This window comes from Macaca nemestrina, chromosome 7 (assembly GCF_043159975.1).
Source record: "Macaca nemestrina isolate mMacNem1 chromosome 7, mMacNem.hap1, whole genome shotgun sequence".
In the NCBI taxonomy this organism is placed as follows: Eukaryota; Metazoa; Chordata; class Mammalia; order Primates; family Cercopithecidae; genus Macaca; species Macaca nemestrina.
The window spans coordinates 53,035,462-53,059,618 of record NC_092131.1 but is presented as its reverse complement, the minus strand read 5'-3'; the positions used below and the strand labels follow the sequence as shown (position 1 = coordinate 53,059,618).

The window sequence follows — 24,157 nt, the reverse complement described above, 5'->3', positions numbered from 1 at the left end:
TTTATTTTCCATCAACCTTATTTCCCTGTTGCTTCAGAGCCTGTGCAAGAACAGCTTAAGATCACACAGTGGTTGTTCCTATGCATTCAGTGGTCTGAGCAGTGGGGAGCCACAAACCAGTCCTCCGTGGCAGGCTGAGCACACCAGTTTTCAGGAGGAAATTGCTAAATAGGCACAGAGGGCACCTGCACACCTTCAGACCAGTCTGCAACCTCAGGTTGAGGAGTACCGAACTCAGGAGTTGGAGCAGTCCATTCACCCTGAAATTCCTCCTGGGTCACAGCCTTTTTAGCAGCAGCCTGCCCTTCTTTTTCAATCTCTTTGGGAACTCTATAGAAGTAGAGATCAGGCATGACCTCCCACAGGAAATGGTGCCACGCATGTGAACTTCCTGGATCGGCATCCACCACATCAATCCCACTAAGTGAGCTCCCTTGCTGTTGCATGGGATGGTAGTGTCCACACAGCACAGAGGAAAATCTGTGCGACACAGAGCAATAGTAGGTAGGTTAACATAAGTTGCCTCTGTGAGAGGCTGGTATTCAGCCCTGGGATTAGTCATTTTAAGAAGCTGTGGCTCCTAAAAGACTGCCTGGATCTGGTTAGTGAAAGTTCCAGGAGTGAAGCAGCCAGCAATTGGAGTGACTCCAGTGGCAGCAGCAAACTTTAGCATGGCCCTCTGGCCAGTATTCCCGGATGATATGAGACTGACGTCGGTAGGGTTTTCAACAGCAACAGTGGCACAAGCTCCCAGCAGAAGCTTCTCCCAGGTCCTCTTCAGATTAATGATGTAGATGCCGTCACTTTTTATTTTATAGATGTACTGTTCCATCTGGAAGACAAAGCTGGTGCTACCTAAGTGGGTTCCTGCTGCAAGGAACTTAAGGACATCCTCCTCCTTCATTTGCAGGACATCGAGGGTTCTAGACATTGTGAAAGTTTCCCTTTAAATTATGATGAGAATCCAGAATATCATATGGACCCTTCTCTGGGTAGCGTGGAAAGCCCACATGGGCTTTAGAATCAGCTCAATTTGGTCCTCCCAGACATCTTATTGGTACTTTTATTTTATTTTATTTTGTTTTCTTTTTTTTTTTTCTAAGAGACTTCAGATAAGATATTTTTATTTTTGAGGCAGGGTTTTGCTCCATTGCCCAGGCTGGAGTACAGTGACAAGATCATAGCCTACTGCAGCTTTAATCTTCTGGGCTCAAGTGATCCTCCTGCCTCAGTCTCCCAAGTAGATGGGACTACAGGAATATGCCACCACACCTGGCTAATCTTCATTTTTTTGTGTAGATAAGGTCTCACTATGTTGCCCAGGCTGGTGGCAAACTCCTGAGCTCAAGCGGTTCTCCTGCCTCAGCTTCCCAAAGTGCTGGGATTATAGGCATGAGCCACCACACACAGCCTGGTATTTTATATGTGAATGTTATCAAAACTATAGATTAATTTAGGGAAAAACTGACATCTTTATTTATATCAAAAATTCCTTTCTAAGAGTATATGTTTCTATTTATCCAAGTCTTCTTTTACTTCTCTTGGTAGCATGTTAAAATTTTCTTTATATAGATCTTTCACATTTCTTATACATTTAACCTGTTACTGTATCTTTTTCAGTGTAACAGTAAATGCATTATTTTTCCTACATACTTTCTAAATGGCTATTGTTTGTATACAGGATAACAATCCTGTATTTGTATAACAATCCTGTATGCAAACAATTTTGCTTCTAGTTATCTTACTAAATTTTCTTATTATTAGTAATGATTTTCTTCCCCAGTTGATTTTCTTGGGATTTACTCATATATAAACATTTCATTTGCAAATAATGAACATTCTCTTTCTTCCTTTCAAATTTCTCATATTTTTCTGTTGTCTAACTGTATCAGTTAGTACCCTCCAAAATGTTAGGTACTAACAGTGAGAGTGGACATAATAAAACTGTCTCCAGAGTTGTTCCATTAAGTATGAATGTGAAGGAAAATATAAAATTCATTAATTCATGCAAAATTTATACTTCAAAATGAATCCTGATAAAGTTCAAATGTTTCTTAAAGCATTTCAATACTAATTATTTGGCTTGGTACTCTAAAATTTATAATCCAAATTTTTAAAGTTTTTTGACAATTAAAAAAACTATTTTTACATTCAAAGTTGAAAAGGACTGAATAAAACAAAGGTTAAAAAATAAGAATCATGCCGGGCACGGTGGCTCACGTCTGTAATCCTAGCACTTTGGGAGGCCAAGGCGAGTGAACTGCCTGAGCTCAGGAGATCGAGACCACCCCGGGCAACACGATGAAACCTCCTCTCTACTAAAAATACAAAAAATTAGCTGGGCATGGCAGTTTGCGCCTGTAATCCCAGCTACTCGGGAGGCTGAGGCAGGAGAACTGCTAGAACCTGGGAGGCAGAGGTTGCAGTGAACCGAGATCGCGCCACTGCACTCCAGCGTGGGCGACAGAGTAAGACTCTGTTTCTAATAAAAAATAAAAATAAAAATAAAAATAAGAATCTCTTACCTTCCCACTTTTTGGCTGCCAAGCAAGTCTGCAGATTGATTTTGCATTTATCACATCGTTGCATTTTTGTAGCAGTGGCCAACTAATAGCACATGTCTAATTGGTAAAAAAAGAAAATGTCTTTCCCTTTATGAAAATTCCTCCCCCAAAATATATGCAGAACTGAATATATTTAAATGCTTCAAATTAATATATATCTCAGAAAAATGCAACTTAATGTACCTTAATTATAATACTACCTGATAAACCTAAACTGCTTTAAGTCCTTCAAAGATATGAAAAGTACAAATCTTAAATAACTAGAGTATTTTCTGTGCAGAATAAACAAATGATATACTTACTGAATAATCATACACACATACACAAAACCCCAATATGTGAAATTCTTAGAATGACTACAAAAAAAAAAAATTCAAAGGTCTACTATAAAATGTTAAAGTGTCAAAGTCGGTTCTTTTAAATAGCTCAAGAATGAAGGGAAGGAACTGTGGATATTAAGGCATTATTTGTGGAAGATATTTCTTTAGTCAATTACATTCATATTCTCCCTAGAAATGCCAAGCCATCTCTGACTGTCTTGGGAAGACTTAACTGTTCCCTCTGTCAATCTGGAGAACACCTCATTTCGTACCTCCTTTAAAACCTTTATTAGGCTGCATTTGAACAAATTGTATATGTGACTCTCCAAATCAAGTGTGACCCATAATTTTTTATCCCTAACTGTCTAACCCAAGGCCCAACGCATGGTCATTACATTACAAATATAAAATAACTGAATTTATTCCCTTCATTTACAAAACTTAGAAAGTTAAATATAAGATCATCATTCCCCTTGTGATTAGGTACAAATACAATTTACTTTGACACTAGATTACTGTGGACTTCGATCACAAAAAGTATTTAATGGTACCAAAGAAAACTCTAAAGAAAAGCAATTATTAATTTGGTCCAGTAATATGACATATAACAATTTATTACAGGAATGGGCAAAAAACTTTAAATTGCTGAGTTTACCTGATCTGAAATTTGCCACACTCTGACAGATCCATCACAACTAGCTGATGCCTGCAGGAATAAACAACACATTTCTCTATAGTCATAGCCATAATACCACACGGAAAGTGGTTCAATTAATTAAATCAAAAAGCCCTTTTATCAACTGGGTGAAATTTCCTGCTAACTCTCTTCCTGAATAAAACAAAGCTTGAAAAGTTAGAGTTAGCAGAAAATTTTTTAGATAGTAGGAAATATATTTTTAAACATATTCAGGAAAAACACAAAAAGAGAAGGAAAAAAGAATTACCAGAAAGATGTCCTTAGGATCAAAGGAAAGACTTAAAACAGGGGCATCATGTCCTCGAAATGTTTTCTGTTGGCTGCTATCCATCACATCCACAATTTTGACTAGAAAATCACTAAGAACAAAAAGAGTAACGCAAATGAATAAATGCTAATACAAAGGCCTCTCCTAGGCCGGGCGCAGTGGCTCACGCCTGTAATCCCAGCACTTTGGGAGGCCGAGGTAGGCGGATCACGAGGTCAGGAGATCGAGACTATCCTGGCTAACACAGTGAAACCCCGTCTCTACTAAAAATACAAAAAATTAGCCAGGCGTGGTGGCGGGCGCCTGTAGTCCCAGCTACTCAGGAGGCTGAGACAGGAGAATTGCTTGAACCCAGGAGGTGGAGCTTGCAGTGAGCCGAGATCGCGCCACTGCACTCCAGCCTGAGAGCAAGACTCTGTCTCAAAAAACAAACAAACAAACAAACAAAAGAAAAAAAACATCTCTCCTAAAAGCTATGATCCAAATATTTCTTCCTCTTCTTTTTTTTTTGAGATGGAGTCTTGCTCTATCACCCAGGCTGGAGTGCAGTGGTGCGATCTCAATTGCAACCTCCGCCTCCCGGGTTCAAGCGATTCTCCTGCCTCAGCCTCCCAAGTAGCTAGGGTTACAGGTGCACATTACCACGCCCAGCTAATTTTTGTATTTTAAATAGAGACGGGGTTTCACCATGTTGGTCAGGCTGGTCTTGAACTCCCTACCTCATGATCTGCCCACCTCAGCCTCCCAAAGTGCTAGGATTAGAGGCATAAGCCTGTCCAAGTATTTCAAAATCACAAGAGTAAATGCTGTAATTTCTTTATAGCAGCTTATAAAATTTGGCACCCAAATTTAATGACTTACCTTTTAGTTTTGCTCTATAAATATGCTGAAAACACAAGTCAAGATTTCCCATTATGCTAAAATACAAACACTTCCTAAATGGCTTCTTTAGTTACATCTTAAACTTCTATTATTTGCTAATCTAATTATAGCTACAACCATTTTTAAAAGTACTATACCTTTCACTTCACCTCAGCAATGCAACCAATTATATTGTTTTCCTATGACAAAGAAGCATCAAGAGAAACTCCAAAATATTCTGACTATATAGTCCAAGTTCTAACTAAAATAATTTTTTTTTTTTTTTTGAGATGAAGTTTCACTCTTGTCGCCCAGGCTGGAGTGCAATGGCATGATCTCAGCTCACTGCAACCTCTGTCTCCCGGGTTCAAGCTGCTCTTGCCTCAGTCTCCCGAGTAGCCAGGATTACAGGTGCCCGCTACCACGCCCAGTTCATTTTTGTCTTTTTAATAGAGAAGAGGTTTCACTATGTTGGCCAGGCTGGTCTTGAACTCCCGACCTCAGGTGATCTGCCCGCCTTGGCCTCCCAAAGGGCTAAGATTACAGGCATGAGTCACCACGCAAGCCCTAAAATAATTTTTTAAAATTTTGCATCAAGCTATGCTTTCGGTATTATAAAATAGGCCATCTGCAGAGCAGTACATTTCTTTTCTTTTCTTTCTTTTTTTTTTGGGCGGGGGACAGTGTCTTATTCTGTCACCTAGGCTGGAGTGCAGTGGCACCATCTTGGCCCACTGCAACCTCTGCCTCCTGGCCAGCTCTGCTGCCACACCCAGTTGATTTTTTGTATTAGTAGAGACAGGGTTTTGCCATGTTGGTCAGGCTGGTCTTGACCTCCTGAGCTCAGGTGATCCGCCCGCCTTGGCCTCCCAAAGTGCTGGGATTACAGGCGTGAGCCACCACACCTGGCCAAAGCAACATATTTCAATTCAAAAAGAAGCCCAAGTTTATCCTCAAAAACCTTTACTAGATAAAAAAATATATGAGGAAACAAAAAACAAAAAAGTAAGTCACAGTCCTGAAAACATTACCCTGAAACAAATAAACAAGGCCTTTTGTTCTAACATTATTTCCTTTTCTGATGTCAAAGAGCCTTACCTAGATCCAGCAGCAATTTTAGCACCATCCCCATTAAAGACCACATGGTTTGCATTTGTAGTGAAGCGAGTCAATATACCATCTGGAACGCCTTCAGGAAATGTGTGGACTTGAATAGTATTATTAGAAACTGCAGTGACCAATTTTCCATTCTAAAAGAAAAATTAAGGTAAGAAACATTAGCAAAACAAATCCAAATGACTGGGAGTCTCTCCATAGATAAAAATCTGGCAAAAAAAAAAAACAAAAAACCTTAAAAATGTAGTTCATATCAAGAGAAAAATTATCACTAAATATACAACTTTGCTGGAATGTGCATTAGCAAGAAAAATTTGCTAGCTTTAGAAAAATTAATTCTACCTTCAGCAACCAATCTTATAGCCTCTAATTTTTCTTTTATTCTGGTAAGAAAAATATTTGAATAGTACTTCTATGGATCCTAAGTGTTATAAAAATGAAGGAGACTCGAGAGAGCTTTTCAGAGAAAACACAGCTAGTCTCAAAATGAGAAGGCATCAGAAGGCATGGCCACAATAGTCATTGCCCTATGTTTCCACAACAAAATCATTACATGTCTTTTTAGAGTAAAGCCTAAATGCAGAATCCATGCCAGAGACTGGAGTGATATACCTATAAGGCAAGGAATGTTAAGAATTGCCACACCACCAGAACCCAGAAGACAGGAATGGAACATATCCTCCCTCAGAGCCTTGGGAAGAGCCAATCATGATGACACCTTAATTTCTGACTTCCTGCCTTCTGAACTGTGAGATAATTTTCTGTTGTTTTAAGCCACCAAATTTGTGGCAATTTGTTATAGCAGCCTTAGTAAACTAATATATGTTCACTGATCGGAAAAAAAATGACAATATGAAAGTATTGGAGCTGGGTGTGGTGGTTCACACCTGTAATCCCAGCACTTTGGGAGGCTGAGGCGGGTGGATCACGTGAGGTCAGGAGTTTGAGACCAGTCTAGCCAACATGGTGAAACACCGTCTCTACTAAAATTACAAAAAAATTAGCCAGGCATGGTGGTGGGCACCTAGCTGGGTGGGAGGCTGCGAACCCGGGAGATGGCAGTTGCAGTGAGCTGACCTCGCACCATTGTACGCCAGCCTAGGCAACAAGCATGAAACTCCGTCTCAAAAAAAAAAAAAGGTCGGGTGCGGTGGCTCACGCCTGTAATCCTGAGGCCAAGGCAGGCGGATCATGAGGTCAGGGGATTGAGACCATCCTGGCAAACACGGTGAAACCCCATCTCTACTAAAAATACAAAAAATTAGCCAGGCGTGGTGGCTGGCGCCTGTAGTCCCAGCTACTGGGGAGGCTGAGGCAGGAAAATGGCGTGAACCTGGGAGGTGGAACTTGCAGTGAGCCGAGATCTGCCACTGTACTTCAGCCTGGGTGACAGAGTAGAGACTCGTCTCAAAAAAAAAAAAAGTATCCTGAGCAGAGGGTAAGTTCCTTATTTTATGAAGTAATCTCCATTAACATTTAGGGGTTAAGTCTTCTTAATTTTGTTATATTCGTGTGTGCTTGTGTGTGTGTGTATGTGTATATATATGTATTTATTTATTTTAACAAACATAAGACTACACTATATTAACTGTTCTGAATCTCATTCTTTTTCGACTTATTGTAAACTTATTTTCAACTTATTATAAATATCTTTTCAGATGAAAATAAATAGAGATACCCTATTTTTATAGTGGCTGCATAGTATTCCATTATATGGCTCTACCAAAATTTATAAAATAACTTCTCAATTGAAAGACCCTTCAATTGTTTGTAACGTTTGCTATTATTATGAATTGCGCTTTTACTAATATCCTTTTCCACATAAACTTGAAAATAGCCAAAAATGACTGTGTCCATTCCAATTTTAATATATGGTATAAATTTGCTCTAAAAAAAAAAGTTTCTCACTTATATATCCAGACACTGTGTGTGATAATATTTACTTCTCAAAGCCCTCACTATTACTGGGATTAGCAATATTTTTTGTCCTTGCCAATTTTATGGGGAAAAAAATCCAATTTTAAAATTTGCACTTCTTTGCTTACTAGTAAGATTTAGCTTATATTTAATGTATGTTGGTCATTTATGTTTTTTCTTCTGGGAATGTATTTTCCAATTATATATGATCATTTTAAAAAGAATATCTAAACACCATCTAATCTACCTTAAATGCGCCTGGGTTTGGAAAAAATATGAATTCTGTGGAAAGATTTTTCTACCTAAACACAATACACTCAAATTAAAAGTCATCATGAATGAAAAGCTTAGGGGTTTATAGAAATTTAATTTCCAAAGTCCTTCTGAATAAGTCTTCATTCTCCAAGTAACCTACATCTCATTCCCATATTTGCCTTACACAAAACATCAGAAACATATATGAACATATATTGGGAAAGTTAATGAAACATTCCCTTTTCTAAAACAATTCCTTAAGTTATCTGAATCAGTAGGTGTTTTAGTCTGTTCTGTACTGCTATAAGAATACCACGGATTGGGTAATTTATAATGAACAGAAATTTATTGTCTCTTGATTCTGAAGGCTGGACACTACAAGACTGAGGGGTTGGCATCTGGCAAGGGTCTTCTTATTGCATCATCCCATCTTGGAAGAGTAAAAAGAGGGCAAGAGGGAGAGCAAGAGGATCAAACTCACCCTTTTATGATGAACCCACTCCTGAGATAGTGGCATCAATCCAATCATGAGGCCAGAGCCCTCATAGTCTCAATACTTCTCAGTAGACCCCACCTCCCACCACTGTTATGTTGGGGATTAAGTTTCCAACACATGCTTTTGGGGTAAAACATTCAAACCACAGCAGTGAGCTAAAACCACTACTGAGTTTTCCCTTAAAGGAAAAAAGGGAACATTTAAACTGTTCTTGAAAGTATTATTTTCCTGCATTTATTTTAATTGGTTCACCATTCATGTCCATTAATCTCTTCTAATAAACCACTCAGAGTTTACCTTTAAAATTTTGGGGTGGTTAGGTATGGTGGCATGCACCTACAGTCCTAGCTACCTGGGAGGCTCAACTGGGAGGACTGCTTGAGCCCAGGAGTTTGAGACCAGTCTGAGCAACATGGCAATATCCCATTTCAAAAAAAAAAAAAAAAAATTGGTGTGGCAAGTTACGGCATTATCATGCATTTAAAAATATTATTTCATGAGATAAAAAAAGCAAAGGTATATCTATATTCAAAAATGTTTTTTCACATCCCTCAAAAAAAAATTGGTAGGGCAAGTTATGGCATTATCATGCATTTAAAAATATTATTTCATGAGATAAACAAGGTATATCTATATTCAAAAATATTTTTTTCACTCAAGCATAAGAATCACATGCCAGTATCATTTCATATCAATTGATATAACTGTTTTTACTACCTTCAAAGCACATGAATATGCCTTTTCTCCAACATTAATGAACTTAGGATCATCATCATCCAAGTCTTCCCAAATCCTCACATCACCATCACTTCCACAAGTCACAATAAAACTGTGAAGAAAAGACACAAATTAAAGTCATCGGGCATGGTGTCTCATGCCTATAACGCTAGCACTTTGGGAATACAAGGTGGGAGGAATGCTTGAGGCCAGGAGTTCGAGACTAGCCTCGAAAATACAGAGAGTCTCTATAAAAAATTTAAAAATTAGCTAGGCATGGTTACGTGTACTTGTAGTACCAGCTACTTGGGAGGCTGGGAAGATCACTTGAGCCTGGGAGGTCAAGGCTGCAGTGAACCATGATGGCACAACTGCACTCCAGCCTGGGCAACAGAGCAAGACTCTCTCTCAAGGGGGGAAAAAAAAAAAAACAAGTCACCTAGTTTCATACATATTAGTTTTTTGGAATGCTACCTCTATATTTACCACTTTTTCATAAAATGAAGACATTAGCCAGTATTTTTTCTCATTTTATACACATAAACCTTAAAAATAAAGTGCTAATTTTCTTCTATAAAATAAAATATGAGTTTAATACTCTAGTTCTTCTTTGGCATAAAATTTTAAAATTGTGAGGCAGAGTCTCATTCTGTTGCCTAAGAAGTAGCACGATTACAGCTCTCTACACCCTCCGCCTCCCAGGCTCAAGCGATCAACCCACCTCAGCTCCCCAAGTAGCTGGGACTACAGGCGCATGCCACCAGGCTGGTTAATTTGTTTATTTTTTGTAGGGACAGAGTCTCCCTACATTGCCCAGGCTGGTCTCGAGCTCCTGGGCTCAAGGGATCTGCCTGCCTTGACCTCTCCAAGTCAAGGGATTACCGACATGAGTCACCATGCTTGGCCAGCATAAAATCATTTATTTGTAAGAATGTAAGATAGATGGGCATATAATCTCTGCAACAATACGGACCGTATCTTCCTTGCCCACCATTGTATCCCTAGCACCAGTCAGTCTCTGACAGAAACCTTAATAAATATTGGTTGAATTAATAAATGAATAGATGTGTGAGCTCAACTATCCAAATATGTTTCAAATAGCCATCTGTATCTATCTTATTTTAAACTTCTCATCTTCCAAATGCTTTTACTCATTTAGTATGTGCCCTATCTATATATATACAAAAAAGTAAAAACAAAATATAACTTATGTAATAAAATAGAAAAATAACATATAATAAATAGAAAAAAAAAAAACTATACAAAGAGTTGTGGATGTTCCAAAGAAAAAGATTAATTCTCACCTGGGAAAACCAAAAAGGTTCATAAGAAAGATGGTATTTACACTGGGAAGTCAAAGAACAAGTAGGACTAGATATGCTAAGACTGGTGACAAGGGCAGTTCCAGAGAAAATCACATGAACCAAAATAGAGTTAACACAGCACGGGGGAGTTTACCTGGAGCACACAAGCCAGGAAAGGAAAAAGAAAATGAAGTCTAGGTCACTTATTTAGAATAATCTTAATGCCAGAGTAAGGTGGTTAGGCTGCCTTCTATAGGGAGTAGACAGGAGGACCACAAGTCTTATTTTGCCTGGGATGCTCCTGGTTTATCTGTCCAATCGGCCTGGCATTTGTCCAGGAATTTTCACTTTAAAACATATTGCGTCTGGAATTAGTTGGTTCTTGGTCTCGCTGACTTGAAGAATGAAACCGCAGACCCTCACGGTGTTAGTTTTTAAAGATGGTGTGTCCGGAGTTTGTTCCTTCAGACATGTCTGGAGCTTCTTCCTCCTGGTGGGTTCGTCATCTCGCTATCAGAAGTGAAACTGCAGATCTTCACGGTGAGTGTTACAGCTCTTAAAAGCAGCATGGATCCAAAGAGTGAAACAACAAAACTTCCACAACGTGGAAAGTAACCCGACCAGGTTGCCACTGCTGGCGCCAGCAACCTGCTTTTATTCCCTTATCTGACCCCACCCCCATCCTGCTGATTGGCCCATTTTACAGAGAGCTGATTGGTCTAGTTTACAGAGAGCTGATTGGTCTGTTTTGACAGAGTGCTGATTGGTGCATTTACAATCCTTGAGCTAGACAGAGTGCTAAAAGGAAAAGTTCTCCAAGTCCCCACTAGGTTAGCTATATAGAGAGTACCAATTAGTGTATTTACAAACCCTGAGCCAGACGCAGAGTACTGATAGGTGTATTTACAAACCCTGAGCTAGACACAGAGTGCTGACTGGTGCGTTTACAATCCTTGAGCTAGACACAGAGTGCTAGACAGAAAAGTTCTCCAAGTCCCTACTAGGTTAGCTAGATACAGAGTACCAATTGGTGTATTTACAAACCTTGAGCTAGACAGAGTGCTGATTGGTGTATTTACAAACCCTGAGCTAGACACAAGGGTTCTCCAAGTCCCCACTAGACTCAGGAGCCCAGCTGGCTTCTCCTAGTGGATCCTGCACTTGGGCTGCAGGCGGAGCTGCCCACCAGTCCCAAGCCTCGCCTGCATTCCTCAGCCCTTGGGCGGTGGATGGGACCGGGTACCAAGCAGCACGGGGCGGCATCCGTCGGGGAGAGTCCGGCCGAGCTGGAGCCCTCCATGGATGGGGGGCTCGGACATGGCGGGCTGCAGGTCCCGAGCCCTGTCCCACGGGAAGGCGGCTGAGGCCCAGAGACAATTCTAGCGTGCTGCATGCAGGCCGGCAGTGCGGGGGGACCCCGCGCAACCTCCGCAACTGCTGGCCCGGGTGCTAAGCCCCTCACTGCCCTGGGCCGGCGGCCCCGGCCGGCCACTCCGTGTGTGAGACCCAGGCCGGGGCCACGCCCGCCAGAACTCGCACTGGCCCCTGAGCGCAGTGCACAGCCCTGGTTCCCGCCCACGCCTCTCCCTCCACACCTCCCCACAAGCAATCAGAAGGAGGCGGCTCCAGCCTCGGCCAGCCCATTGAGGGGCTCCCAGAGTGCCGTGGCGGGCTGAAGGGCTCCTCAAGCGCCACCAGAGTGGACACTGAGGCCGAGGAGGCACGGAGAGTGAGGGCTGCTAGCACACTGTCACCTCTCAATATTAGTATTAGTTGCATCAAAATTGGCTAGGGTGGAGCCTGACCAACATGGCGAAACCCCAACTCTACTAAAAATACTAACATCAGTCAGGCATGGTGGTGTGCACACCTGTAATGCCAGCTACTCCGGAGGCTGCGGCATAAGAACTGTTTGAACCCAGGAGGCACAGGATGCAGTGAGCCGAGATCGCACTACTGTAGCCTGGGAAACAGAGCGCAACAGTGTCTCAGAAAAAAAAAAAAAAAAAAAAAAGCTAGGGTGGGTTTGGCAGACCCCTTCTTTGTCCTTCCAGCTTCTGCCATGGTCTCATTTAGTAATATAACACACATAACACATGGTTAAATCTGTAAAATGACTAGTGATAAACTATCTCCCCTTTCCCTACACTTTCCTGATGCAATGTAACAAATCCTTTCAGTGCCAATATGTCAGTAAAAAACGGAATGAATTGAGACATAAGACCCTAGGGATAGCTACTTCTTTCAGTCCCAGTGGTGATGAGAGAAGTATTTCACGTTTCTGTTCCGATGGACTTTTTTTTCTTTTTTGAGACAGAGTTTTACTCTGTCTCCCAGGCTGAAGTGCAGTGGTGCTATCAAAGCTCACTGTAACCTCCACCTCCTGGGTTCAAGTGATTCTCCTGCCTCAGCCTCCCAAGTAGCTGGGACTGCAGGCGTGCGCGACCACACCCAACTAATCTTTGTGTTTTTAGTAGAGACAGGGTTTCACCATCTTGGCCAGGCTGGTCTCAAACTCCTGACCTCAGGTGATCCACCCACCTCGGCCTCTCAAAGTGCTGGGATTATAGGCATGAGCCACCACACCCAGCCTCGATGGGCTTCTTGGTGTATCAGCAGGTGCACTGGAGGAGATGTACAAAGTTATAGGTGCCAGTTGGTGGGACCAATGGAAAATTATAGTGAAATATAGTGAAATTAATAAGAAATAAAGGCAGAAAATAGAGTTAAGCAGTCTTCTAAAGAGCTTTTAGAGTAGTCTGAATGTTTTTCTAAATGGTTTTGTCCTTTATTGTATCAAATAACTACATATTAATTTTATTGATTGCTATGCTTTTTAAATTTTGGGAAAAAAATAAAAACCAACACAACCCTTTCAGTGGCAACGAGCTAAAAAGTATATCAAGTACATATTTAATAAAAGATTAAATACTAAATTTCTGCTTAGGAAAGTTGATAATGAAAATATAACTTGAATAAAATGTTAGTTGACATTTACCATGGGGCTATAGTGACACTATAGTGATAACACCAACCACAGGAAAATTAGAAGAGAAAAAAGTCCCAAAGAAGAATCAGTATCTATTCAAGTTAGTAGTTATCTTAAGAAGGCTGCCTGAAAACTGTGATTCTACTCCTGCAGAAGGTGAGTTTATATCTTGTGAAGCATGATTCTTCCTAAGAACTTAGTGCTCCCCAAAACAACTTTCTGAGGTGATGAAAATGGTCTATACCTGGTTACTGAGCAATTGTGGCTAATGTGACAGAGGAACTGAATTTTTAATGAAGTTAACCTTAATTGATTTAAATCTACATAGCTGCATGTGTCTAGTAGCTACTGTATTGGACAGTGCAGCATGAAAAGAAATGTCAGTTGTTCTAAAATAATTTTGTTCACTTTTCATTCCAAGTTTTCTGGTCCTAGCATAAAAAGCGAAGTGGGGAGGCTGAGGCGGGCAGATCACGAGGTCAGGAGATTGAGACCATCCTGGCTAACACGGTGAAACCCCATCTCTACTAAAAATACAAAATTAGCCGGGTGTTGTGGCGGCACCTGTAGTCCCAGCTACTGGGGAGGCTGAGGCAGGAGAATGGCGTGAACCCGTGAGGCAGAGTTTGCAGTGAGCCGAGAATGCGCCACTGCACTCCAGCCTGGGCAACAGAGCGAGACTCCGTCTCAAAAAAAAGAAAAAGAAAAAAGAAAAAAAGCAAAGTGACTGTTAATGGGTTGTCTCCATTATCAAAAGAAATTTCGGATGATATCAGGTGCATTCAGGGTGGTATGGCCATGGACAGCAAAAGAACTTTCAAACAGTTAAATGATAAAAGTATTATATCAATGTCATCAGGAGTTTTAAATAGAAAATCACCCATATTAATTCCAATAATAGTTTAGTTTACTCTTCAGTTCATGGAAACAAAGTAAACCTGGAAGTTCATTCTGCTGAAAGTGAAATATCTGACATCATTGGGGATTCTATGTAAATTTATTTGAAAAGTTTAACACCAGTGATAAAATTCTTAATTTTTACAGTAATACAAATACAAACTTTGGCAGGAAATAGAGTTAAGCAGTCCTGTGAAAGAAGTGCTTTCGCCGGGCGCGGTGGCTCAAGCCTGTAATCCCAGCACTTTGGGAGGCCGAAACAGGTGGATCACGAGGTCAGGAGATCGAGACCATCCTGGCGAACACGGTGAAACCCCGTCTCTACTAAAAAATACAAAAAACTAGCCAGGCGAGGTGGCGGGCGCCTGTAGTCCCAGCTACTTGGGAGGCTGAGGCAGGAGAATGGCGTGAACCCGGGAGGCGGAGCTTGCAGTGAGCTGAGATCCGGCCACTGCACTCCAGCCTGGGCCACAGAGCGAGACTCCGTCTCAAAAAAAAAAAAAAAAAAAAAAAAAAAAAAGAAGTGCTTTCAGAGTAGTCTAAATTTTCTTCTAAATGGTTTTATCCTTTATTGTATCAAATAACTACATACTAATTTTATTGTTTTCTACAATGCTATAGGAAAAATCAATATTCCTTTTTTTTTCCTTTTTGAAACAGGATCTTGCTCTGTTGCCTAGGCTGGAGTGCAGTGGCACCATCTCGGGTCACTGCAATTCCACTTCCCAGGTTCAAGTGATTCTCCTGCCTCAGCCTCCCAAGTAGCTGGTATTACAGGCACGTGCCACCCACACCTGGCTAATTTTTGTATTTTCACTAGAGATGGGGTTTCACCATCTCTGGTCTCTGGCCAGGCTGGTCTTGAACTCCTGACCTCAAGTGATACGCCTACCTCAGCCTTCTGAAGTGCTGGAATTACAGACGTAAGCCACTGCACCCAGCCAGAAAAATCAATGTTTTTACTATATTAGGAAACCTGTGAAACACAAAAGTACTTGAATTTGGAATTACAATTCATGATTCTGTCCAAATTAGCTGCAAGATAACATATCAACAAAAAAGAAGCCATACTTGTCAAATCTTCAGATTTTATTTATATCTAGAATTGCAGAACAACAGAATTTTTGAAAAAAACATGTTTTGTTTCTGATTTTGTTGCTCAGGCTGGAGTGCAGTGGCCCTACCACGGCTCACTGCAGCCTTGACCTCCTGGGCTCAAGCAATCCTCCCACCTCAGTTGCACACAAATCAATGTTAAATACACAAAAACTACTAGACCTCCTGGCCTCAAGCAATCCTCCCACCTCAGCAGCGCACAAACCAATGTTAATTAAATACACTAAAAATACTAGCATTGCAGGACATACTTTCTCCCTCTGCTTGGAATGATTAGGTTTTAAAATCTGTAAGCCTTTGAAGAGCGACCCTGTAAAACAACCTAAGGGTCCTACCGTAATAATGGTATTATTATTATCAGAAACAAGTCCTCTAAATCTTAGTTGCATTTAGTTGAAAACAGACATCTTTAATCAAAGCATTCAACTTAAGCTTTTGAAGCTTTTAGTGAAATGCAATTCATGAAAACAAAACTTATGCACAAGAAGACACTGAAATTTATCCCTACAAAAGCAAATAAGAATTGAACAAATTGCACATGAAAAGCTGGAATGGTGAATGACTTCATTTTAAAATTCTGGAACTGTACTTTGAAATATCTTGACTTGTGGGAAGAATCTTTTGATAGAACTCCTATTTTTAATTGTATAAATTTACGTTCTCTGCCAGAATGAAATAAAAGAATAGGCTTAAAATCTGTGAAACATCCAAAAGAATCATAGACAACTTGATGAATTTTGTCCTTAAAAATAGTGAAGACCCTATTATTGAAGAAGGGTACCATGAATGGAGATAAAAAGACAGAACCTATAAAAATACTGAGGCTGAAGTATTTACTCATTTCAATTAAAACAAATTCTTAAAAATTATGACTCTCCCAGCTAGTAGAATTTGCTCTGAGCCTGCCAAGTACCTTAGAACCTAACATTTTTCTCTTTAAAAAATGTTATAGTCTAGGCCAGGCATGGTGGCTTATGCCTGTAATCCCAGCACTTTGGGAGGCTGAGGTGGGCGGATCACCTGAGGTTGGAGTTCGAGACCAGCCTGACCAACATGGAGAAACCCCATCTCTATTAAAAATACAAAATTAGCCGGGCATGGTGGCGCGTGCCTGTAATCCGAGCTACTTGGGAGGCTGAGGCAGGAGAACTGCTTGAACCCGGAGGAAGAGGTTGCAGTGGGCCGTGATGGTGCCACTGTACTCCAGCCTGGGCAACAAGAGTAAAACTCTGACTCAAAAAAAAAAAAAGAATTGAAGATCTAACTTCAAATTTATAAGGCATAAAATGCAACTCTAAACAAGACTAGAGCTAATTTTATGAGAAAAATTAAAATAACACTGTATTAAAAATATTTTTTTCAGAAAGATATCAGTAATACCATGGGACAGGCTAAAAAACTGATTAAAGCACATAAATATGTACCAGAAATGATTATCCTACATATATTAACATTGAGATCATATGTTTAATGTTTGGATAATCAATGTAAATAAATATTTTTAATTTTTCTTGGGTAAACTGGGTAAGTTGTTAATTTACATATTCCTAGAAAATTGTACCTTTGCTTCTAATTTTCAAAACTATTAGCATAAGGGTGTCAATGTATTCACATATTTTGAAGCCTTTATTGTACCTTTTTTATCTCTAATATTATTTTATTTGTGCCTTCTCTTTTTTGATTCATGACTCTTGCTAAAGCTTTGTTCTACCAGGTTCAACCCCCAAGAAACCAGATTTTACTTATAAGATGTATGGGATTTACTTTAAAATAATAAAGAGTAAGGCTGGGTGTGGTGGTTCATGCCTGTAACCCCAGCACTTTGGGAGGCCAAGGCCGGCGGATGAATTGAGGTCAGGAATTCAAGACTAGCCTGGCCAACATGGCGAAACCTTGTCTCTACTAAAAATACAGAAATTAGCCAGCTGTTGTGGAGGGCATCTGTGATCCCAGCTACTTGGGAGGCTGAGCCAGGAGAATCGCTTGAACCCAGGAGGTGTAGGTTACAGTGAGTAGAGGTCGTGCCATTGCACGATCTGGAGTGCCAGACACTCCAGCCTGGGTGACAGAGCTAGACTCCGTCTCAAAAAAAGAAATCCACTATCAGTGTCTGGGCATGAAGATTAATTATATCAAGACTTCATCCACTGTATGACATAACCTCAAGGAGTCAATGATTACCAATGCATTTCTTACTACCTCGACTCTATCCTCAGAGAGCAACATTCCTTCCCTAATCTGACCACCTCTCCTTGACTCCTTCATTGAGTCTCATGAGGTTCATGGTGAGGCACCAGCAAAATCTCTATCTACTCAGCTTTCTTTCTGGTCATTCTTCTGGAGTCAGTGTTTCCTCTTCAGCCCTCTTAAGTAGTGACTGATTTCTTTCTATACCCCTCTGCTACTAGAGACAAAATCAAAACCACATAGTATCAACCTCACTAATTCAAATTCCTTCCCTTCTATTATCTTGAACCCACTTCAAGGTTTTCATTCTTACTGCTTTATAAAACTTGCCAATGGCCTCCACATTGCTAAATCTAATGGTGAATTCCCAGTCTTCAACCTGACCCACCAGGAGCATCTGACAGAGTTTATTATTTCCTGTTCCTCAAACACTTCATTTGGCTTCTAAACATCCTTCTTGTCTTTCAGTCCTCTACTTTTCTAGCTACTCTTTCTTAGTCTCCTTAGCTGGATCCTCTTTAACTTGATCTCTAAATATTTTGGAGTACCCTTGAATGTCTTTTCTTATCTATATTTACTCCTTCCCTAAGTGATTTTGTCCAAGTTCACAGTAATAAATACTATATATATAAGGACATTTCCCACATTTATATTATTAGCCAGGACCTCAATCCTGAACTCTGGAAATTATCAGCTAAAGGTGTAAAGGTAACCTTTGAACAACATGGGCGTTATGGGTTCTGACCCCGCAACAGTCAAAAATCCACATATAAGTTTTGATTCTCCCAAAACTTTACTAATAGCCTGCTGTTGATTAGAAGCCTTACTGATAACATAAACAGTCAATTAACACATATTTTGTGTATGTATTATATACTATATCTATATAATATAGTAATATAGAGAAAAAATATATCAGGAAAATCATAAAGAGGAGAAAATATATTTACTATTCACTAAGCGGAAGTAGATCATCATAAAGGTCTTCATCCTTATTATCTTCACATTGAGAAGGCTGATGGGGAACAGGAAGAGGAGTTGGTCTTGCTGTCTCAGAGGTGGAAGCAGGGAGGAAGTAGAGGAGGAGGCAGGAGAGGCAGGCATACTTGGTATGACTTTATAAAAACACATCATAATTTCCGTCTGACTCTTTTCCTTTTTAATTTCTCTAAAAATGTTTCCATACAGTACCAATCTTTCTTCCACCATTTCCTTCAGTTTCAGTGCTCATATCATAGAAGGGTCTATGTTATAAAATAAGTCAAAAGCAGTCTTGAATAATCAGAACCCTTCTGCCAGATTGCCTAAAGTCAATTTGTTTTCTGGCACTGCTTCTTCTACATCTTCTTCCTTATCACTTGGCACTAGTTTGGAAGCACTCATTTCTATCAAATTGTCTTCTGCTAACTCTTGGGTTTAGTGTCTATTAGCCTTTTTTTTTTTTGAGACAGAGTTTTGCTCTGTCGGCCAGCCTGGAATCGTGCAGCGGCACAATCTCAGCTCACTGTAACCTCCACCTCCCAAGAGAAGGTGGCATGTGGGATTACAGGTGCATGCCACCACATCCAGCCAATTTTTTTAAGTTTTTGGTAGAGATGGGGGGGGGTCTCATCATGTTGGCCAGGTTGGTCTCGAACTCCTGACCTCAAGTGATCCATCTGCCTGGGCTTCCCAAAGTGTTGGGATTACAGGTGTGAGCCACCGTGTCCAGTCGTGTCTGCTAGCTCTTGAATGTCTCCAAGCACCGTATCTTGAAATTACTTCGCTCCCTATCTTTTTTGCCATACCCACAATCTCGTTCATGATTTCCTTGACTGGCTCTGCTGTCAATCTTAAGTCATGCACAACATCTGGACACAGTTTCCTCCAGCAGGAATTTATTGTTTTGGGCTTGATGGCCTTCAGAGCTTTTTCTATAACAATGATGGCATCTTCTATGATATTCTCTCTACTGGGGTTCTCTTCCATAGCAATGACAATCCTTTCCATAGATTAGCTTATGTAATGAGCCTGTAAAGGTCTGTATGAACTCCTGATTTGGAGGCTGAATTCGAGGCATTGTGTTTGGGGGCAAGTATACCACTTTGACACCTTTAGTATTGAACTTACGGGGTTCTGGGTGGCCAGGGGCATTGCCCAACATTAAAAGAATTTTAAAGGCAGTCCCTTACTAGCAAGGTACTTTCTGACTTCAGGCACAAAGCATCAGTGAAACCAATCCAGAAAAAAAGGTTCTCATTGTCTAGGTCTTCTTGTTATACAATTAAGAGACTGGTAGCTGGTGTTTATCTTTTCCCTTCAAGGCCTGGGGGTTAGTAGCTTTATAAATAATGGCAGTTCTGATCATAAATCTGACTGTATTTGCACCAAACATTAGAGTTAGCCTTCATGCCTTAAATCTTGGTGCTCATTTCCCTTCCTTACTAATAAATGTCCTTTGTGGCATTTCAACCCGCCCCCCCGCCGCCCAAGAACAGGGCACTTTAATCTACATTAAAAACCTGTTCAGGCCGGGCGCGGTGGCTCACGCCTGTAATCCCAGCACTTTGGGAGGCCGAGATGGGCAGATCACGAGGTCAGGAGATCGAGACCATCCTGGCTAACACGGTGAAACCCCGTCTCTACTAAAAATACGAAAAATTAGCCAGGTGTGGTGGCGGGCGCCTGTAGTCCCAGCTACTTGGGAGGCTGAGGCGGGAGAATGGTGTGAACCCGGGAGGCGGAGCTTGCAGTGAGCCAAGATCGTGCCACTGCACTCCAGCCTGGGCAACAGAGCAAGACTGCCTCTCAAAAAAAAAAAAAAAAACCTGTTCAACAGCCTGGCCAACATGACAAAGCCCCGTCTCTACTAAAAATCTAAAAATTAGCTGGGTGTGGTGGCGCATGCCTATAATCCCAGCTACTTGGGAGGCTGAGGTAGGAGAATCACTTGAACCCAGGAGGTGGAGGCTGCAGTGAGCCAAGGTTGCACCACTGCACTCCAGCCGGGGAGACAGAGCCCGACTCCATCTCAAAAAAACAAAACAAACAAACAAAAAACCTGTTCAGGCAGATGTTTCTCCTCAATGATTTTCTTAATGGTGTCTGGGAATCTGTCTGCTGCTGTCTCTTGGTCAGCAGAAGCTGACTCTACTGTCATCTTGCCTTTTCTTTTTTTTTTTTTTTTTTTGAGATGGAGTTTCTCTCTTGTTCCCCAGGCTGGAGTGCAATGGCATAATCTTGGCTCACTGCAACCTCTACCTCCCAGGTTCAAGTGATTCTCCTGCCTCAGCCTCCTGAGTAGCTGGAATTACAGGTGCCCGCCACTGTGCCTGGCTGATTTTTTGCATTTTTAGTAGAGACAGGGTTTCACCATGTTGGGCATGCTCATCTCAAACTCCTGACCTCAGGTGATCCACCCACCTCGGCCTCCCAAAATGTTGGGATTACAGGCGTGAGCCATTGCGCCCGGCCATCTTGACATTTCCTAAGCCAAATCTCTTTCTGATATTATCAAACCATCCTCTGTTGGTATTAAACTTTCCAGCTTTAGATCCTCCACCTTCCTTTTGCTTTGAGTTGTCAGATAATGACTTCACCTTTTCTGGAACCACATTAGAGTCTATAGCTATGCCTTTCTATTGCAATCCCATACCCACATAAAAGCTGCATTTTCAATACAAGATGAATTTATTTCACAAAAAGTGCAAGGTTTTCAAGCCTGATGGCATAGTTGCAGTAACAGTGTCTCAAATTTCCTTTTCACAGTGGTCCTTACACTGGATTCATTTATCTTGAAACAGTGAGCAACCGCAGCTGCAGACCTCAATCTACAGTACATATCAGGCAATTCAACTTTCTCTCTTAATGTCATGACTTCTGTCTGCTTCTTAGGATCCAGCATCACTAGTGGCACTTCATATGATTCTCATGGTGTTACTCAGGGTTATGGTGTTGCACTAAACATGATGAAAAATATGTGAGAACCACCAGAGATATCTTTTTACTGGGATAGGCAAGTTACTGGAGTGATAAACTGCTCATGAGCATCATACAGTGTTTTAAGCAGATACAACATCACAGAGTGTTTTAAGCAGATACAACACTTGAGCTTACCAAAATAGCAACAGGAGGTGGCCATGAAATTATTACAGTAATACGGTATATACTACCATTAATTTTATGTAGTTATGATTTAACACTGCATCTTTATGTTTGTTTACATTTCTCTTGACTGTGGATGGTCTGGAAATGTTTGTCTGTGTAAGTTTTAGTACATTTTAACTTTTTATAATAGATTTGTATATATTTTATGGTAGTAAATGATAAAATACACTAGTATCTACATATATTTTATGCACTCATGACATACTTGTGTATTGAAAAAAATCCGTGTATAAGTAGACATACACAGTTCAAATTCACGTTGTTTAAGAGTCAATTGTATATTTCTACCTCTAGCTCACATTTTTCTCTGAGCTTGAGACCCACTTATCCAACTGTCTACTTTATCCCTCTAGTTGAGTATCTCTAAGAAATCCTACAATAATCATATCCAAATGCAAACTCAATCTCCACCCACAGCTCTACCTGTGAAATATGCCCTTCTTCAAGTGTCCCTATTATCTGCAAGTGGAAGCATCACTTTCTCAACTGTAACATCCAGAAATGTAGACGTTATCCCTGTTGCCTCTTTCTCCATCCTTAGTATCTGATCCATCCTGTTGACTTTATCTTTTTGAATATTTCCTGAATGTATCCTCTTTTCTAATACCCATGTTTACTCTAATCCAAGCTTCTATCACACTTACCCAAACTAATACAGGTATCTTCTAACAGTCTTTCTGCATCCATGAGTGCTCCTTTTCCAATTCATCCTCCATGCATTTTCTCAAAAACAAATCTGATCACATCTCTCTGCTTCAAGCCTTTAATACCTCCTCAGTGCTTTTAGGATAAAACAAGATTCCTTAATAAAGTCCAGAAGGTCTTGGATAGGACATCCATTGCCTAACTTCACAGATTAATCTCTCATCAAACTCTGCATCACTCTCCACATTTTAGCAAGGCTAGTTTTCTTTTAGGTCTTTGAGCATACCATGATCCCCGGCCCCATTGGGCCTTTACACACAGTATTGCCTCCGCTTACTATGCCAACACCACCACCCCACCGCCACCACCACTCATCTCTTTATACTGCTTAATGCCTGCTCCGTCTTCAGACGGCGTCTCAAGAAACCTCTCAAAGAAGCCTTCCCTGACTCCTTTAACTAGATGAGCTTCTCCTCATACACATTTATGACTGCACATCTTACTTACTATTTCTAAATACACATTTATTTTTGTGATTAATTTGTGCTCAATGCCTGTCAATCCAAAACGACCTTAAGCTCAACGGAGGAAAAGACTGTGTCTGGTTCACTCTATTCTATCGCTGGTCCCCAGGAAAAGAGACACTCAAATATTTTTTCAACGAATCAATCAACATAGGAGCGACACTGGAAGCCGTCCAATCGAGCAGTAGTAGTGCATAAGAATGGGACTTGGAAAGCTAAAAGGGACCAGAATAACCCTAGGAAAATATTAACGTTTAGGAATCAAACAGAAGAAAATTTTTTTAAGCCGTCAAAAAGTTAAAAAAAAAAAAAAAAGCAAAAAAGGAAATAGCATCACTAGAGCCATGGAAGGATACCATTCCAAACAGAACAGGCCACCGAAGTTGACAAGTAGGTAGTATCTAGTGATCTGACAAAATTAATAATGTAAGACGCAGAGAAGGGGAAAATATATGGGGAGAAGCTCCATCTTTCCAGTGCCTCTGTAAGTACGATTATAACTTTGTTGATAAACTACCACGACGGCCCGAATCAAACAATAAATCTAAAGAAATATGTGTGCCATTTTAGATTTCAACATTATTCCTCTCTATCTGCAAGAGTCATTTTCAGCTGACGGCATATATAATGTTTAAGGATAAATGTTTTAACATTTGCACCTGAAACGTTGTTTCTCAAAGAACCTTACCTCCCAGAATCATCAAAACAGACCTCCGTGTGTCCCTCTGTATGTCCATATCTCATTGGCTTCCGTGTGGCCGGCATCTTTTCCTTTATCTACCTGAAAATGTTTTATAAAAGCCAGTCTTATTATTACAAATGAGAGAAAAGCAGCGAGGCTGGGGATAGGAAGAGAGGTTAGTCTCCTCCAGAGCACGTTCTCCGCAGCCCGGTTTCCCCCACCCGAGTGACAGCAGCAGGATAAGGCGCAGGGTCTGTCAGACAACAAGCAGGAGAGGGAACACGCATCTCCTTGGTGGGCGCGGGCAGCCAGAGTGGGGACTCACCCGGGTGACCGAGCCTCCGCGACTGAGGCTCCGCAAGAGCAGCTTCCCGCGCTTCGGCTCGCTCACCACACTGCGCCTGCGTCGACCCGCCCACGCCCGGCGCGGGTCCCGACAGAGGTCGCGGGGTGGTG

General features: G+C 40.9%; 1 protein-coding gene across 3 annotated transcripts in view; it reads right to left on the bottom strand.

The window, feature by feature from the left end:
- LOC105481788 (WD repeat and HMG-box DNA binding protein 1) overlaps window positions 1-24,127 on the bottom strand; it is an 85,688-nt gene extending 61,561 nt beyond the window's left edge. For all 3 annotated transcript variants that reach the window (XM_011741522.3, XM_011741523.3, XM_011741524.3), the window contains exons 1-7: window positions 24,027-24,127; window positions 23,708-23,800; window positions 9,212-9,323; window positions 5,809-5,960; window positions 3,829-3,940; window positions 3,540-3,590; window positions 2,526-2,621 (exon numbers count right to left, since the gene is read on the bottom strand). In XM_011741522.3, coding sequence (XP_011739824.1) covers window positions 2,526-2,621; window positions 3,540-3,590; window positions 3,829-3,940; window positions 5,809-5,960; window positions 9,212-9,323; window positions 23,708-23,784 — 600 coding nt within the window. In that variant the 5' untranslated portion in view covers window positions 23,785-23,800; window positions 24,027-24,127. The remainder of the gene's footprint in view (window positions 1-2,525; window positions 2,622-3,539; window positions 3,591-3,828; window positions 3,941-5,808; window positions 5,961-9,211; window positions 9,324-23,707; window positions 23,801-24,026) is intronic.
- Window positions 24,128-24,157: the final 30 nt, after the last annotated feature.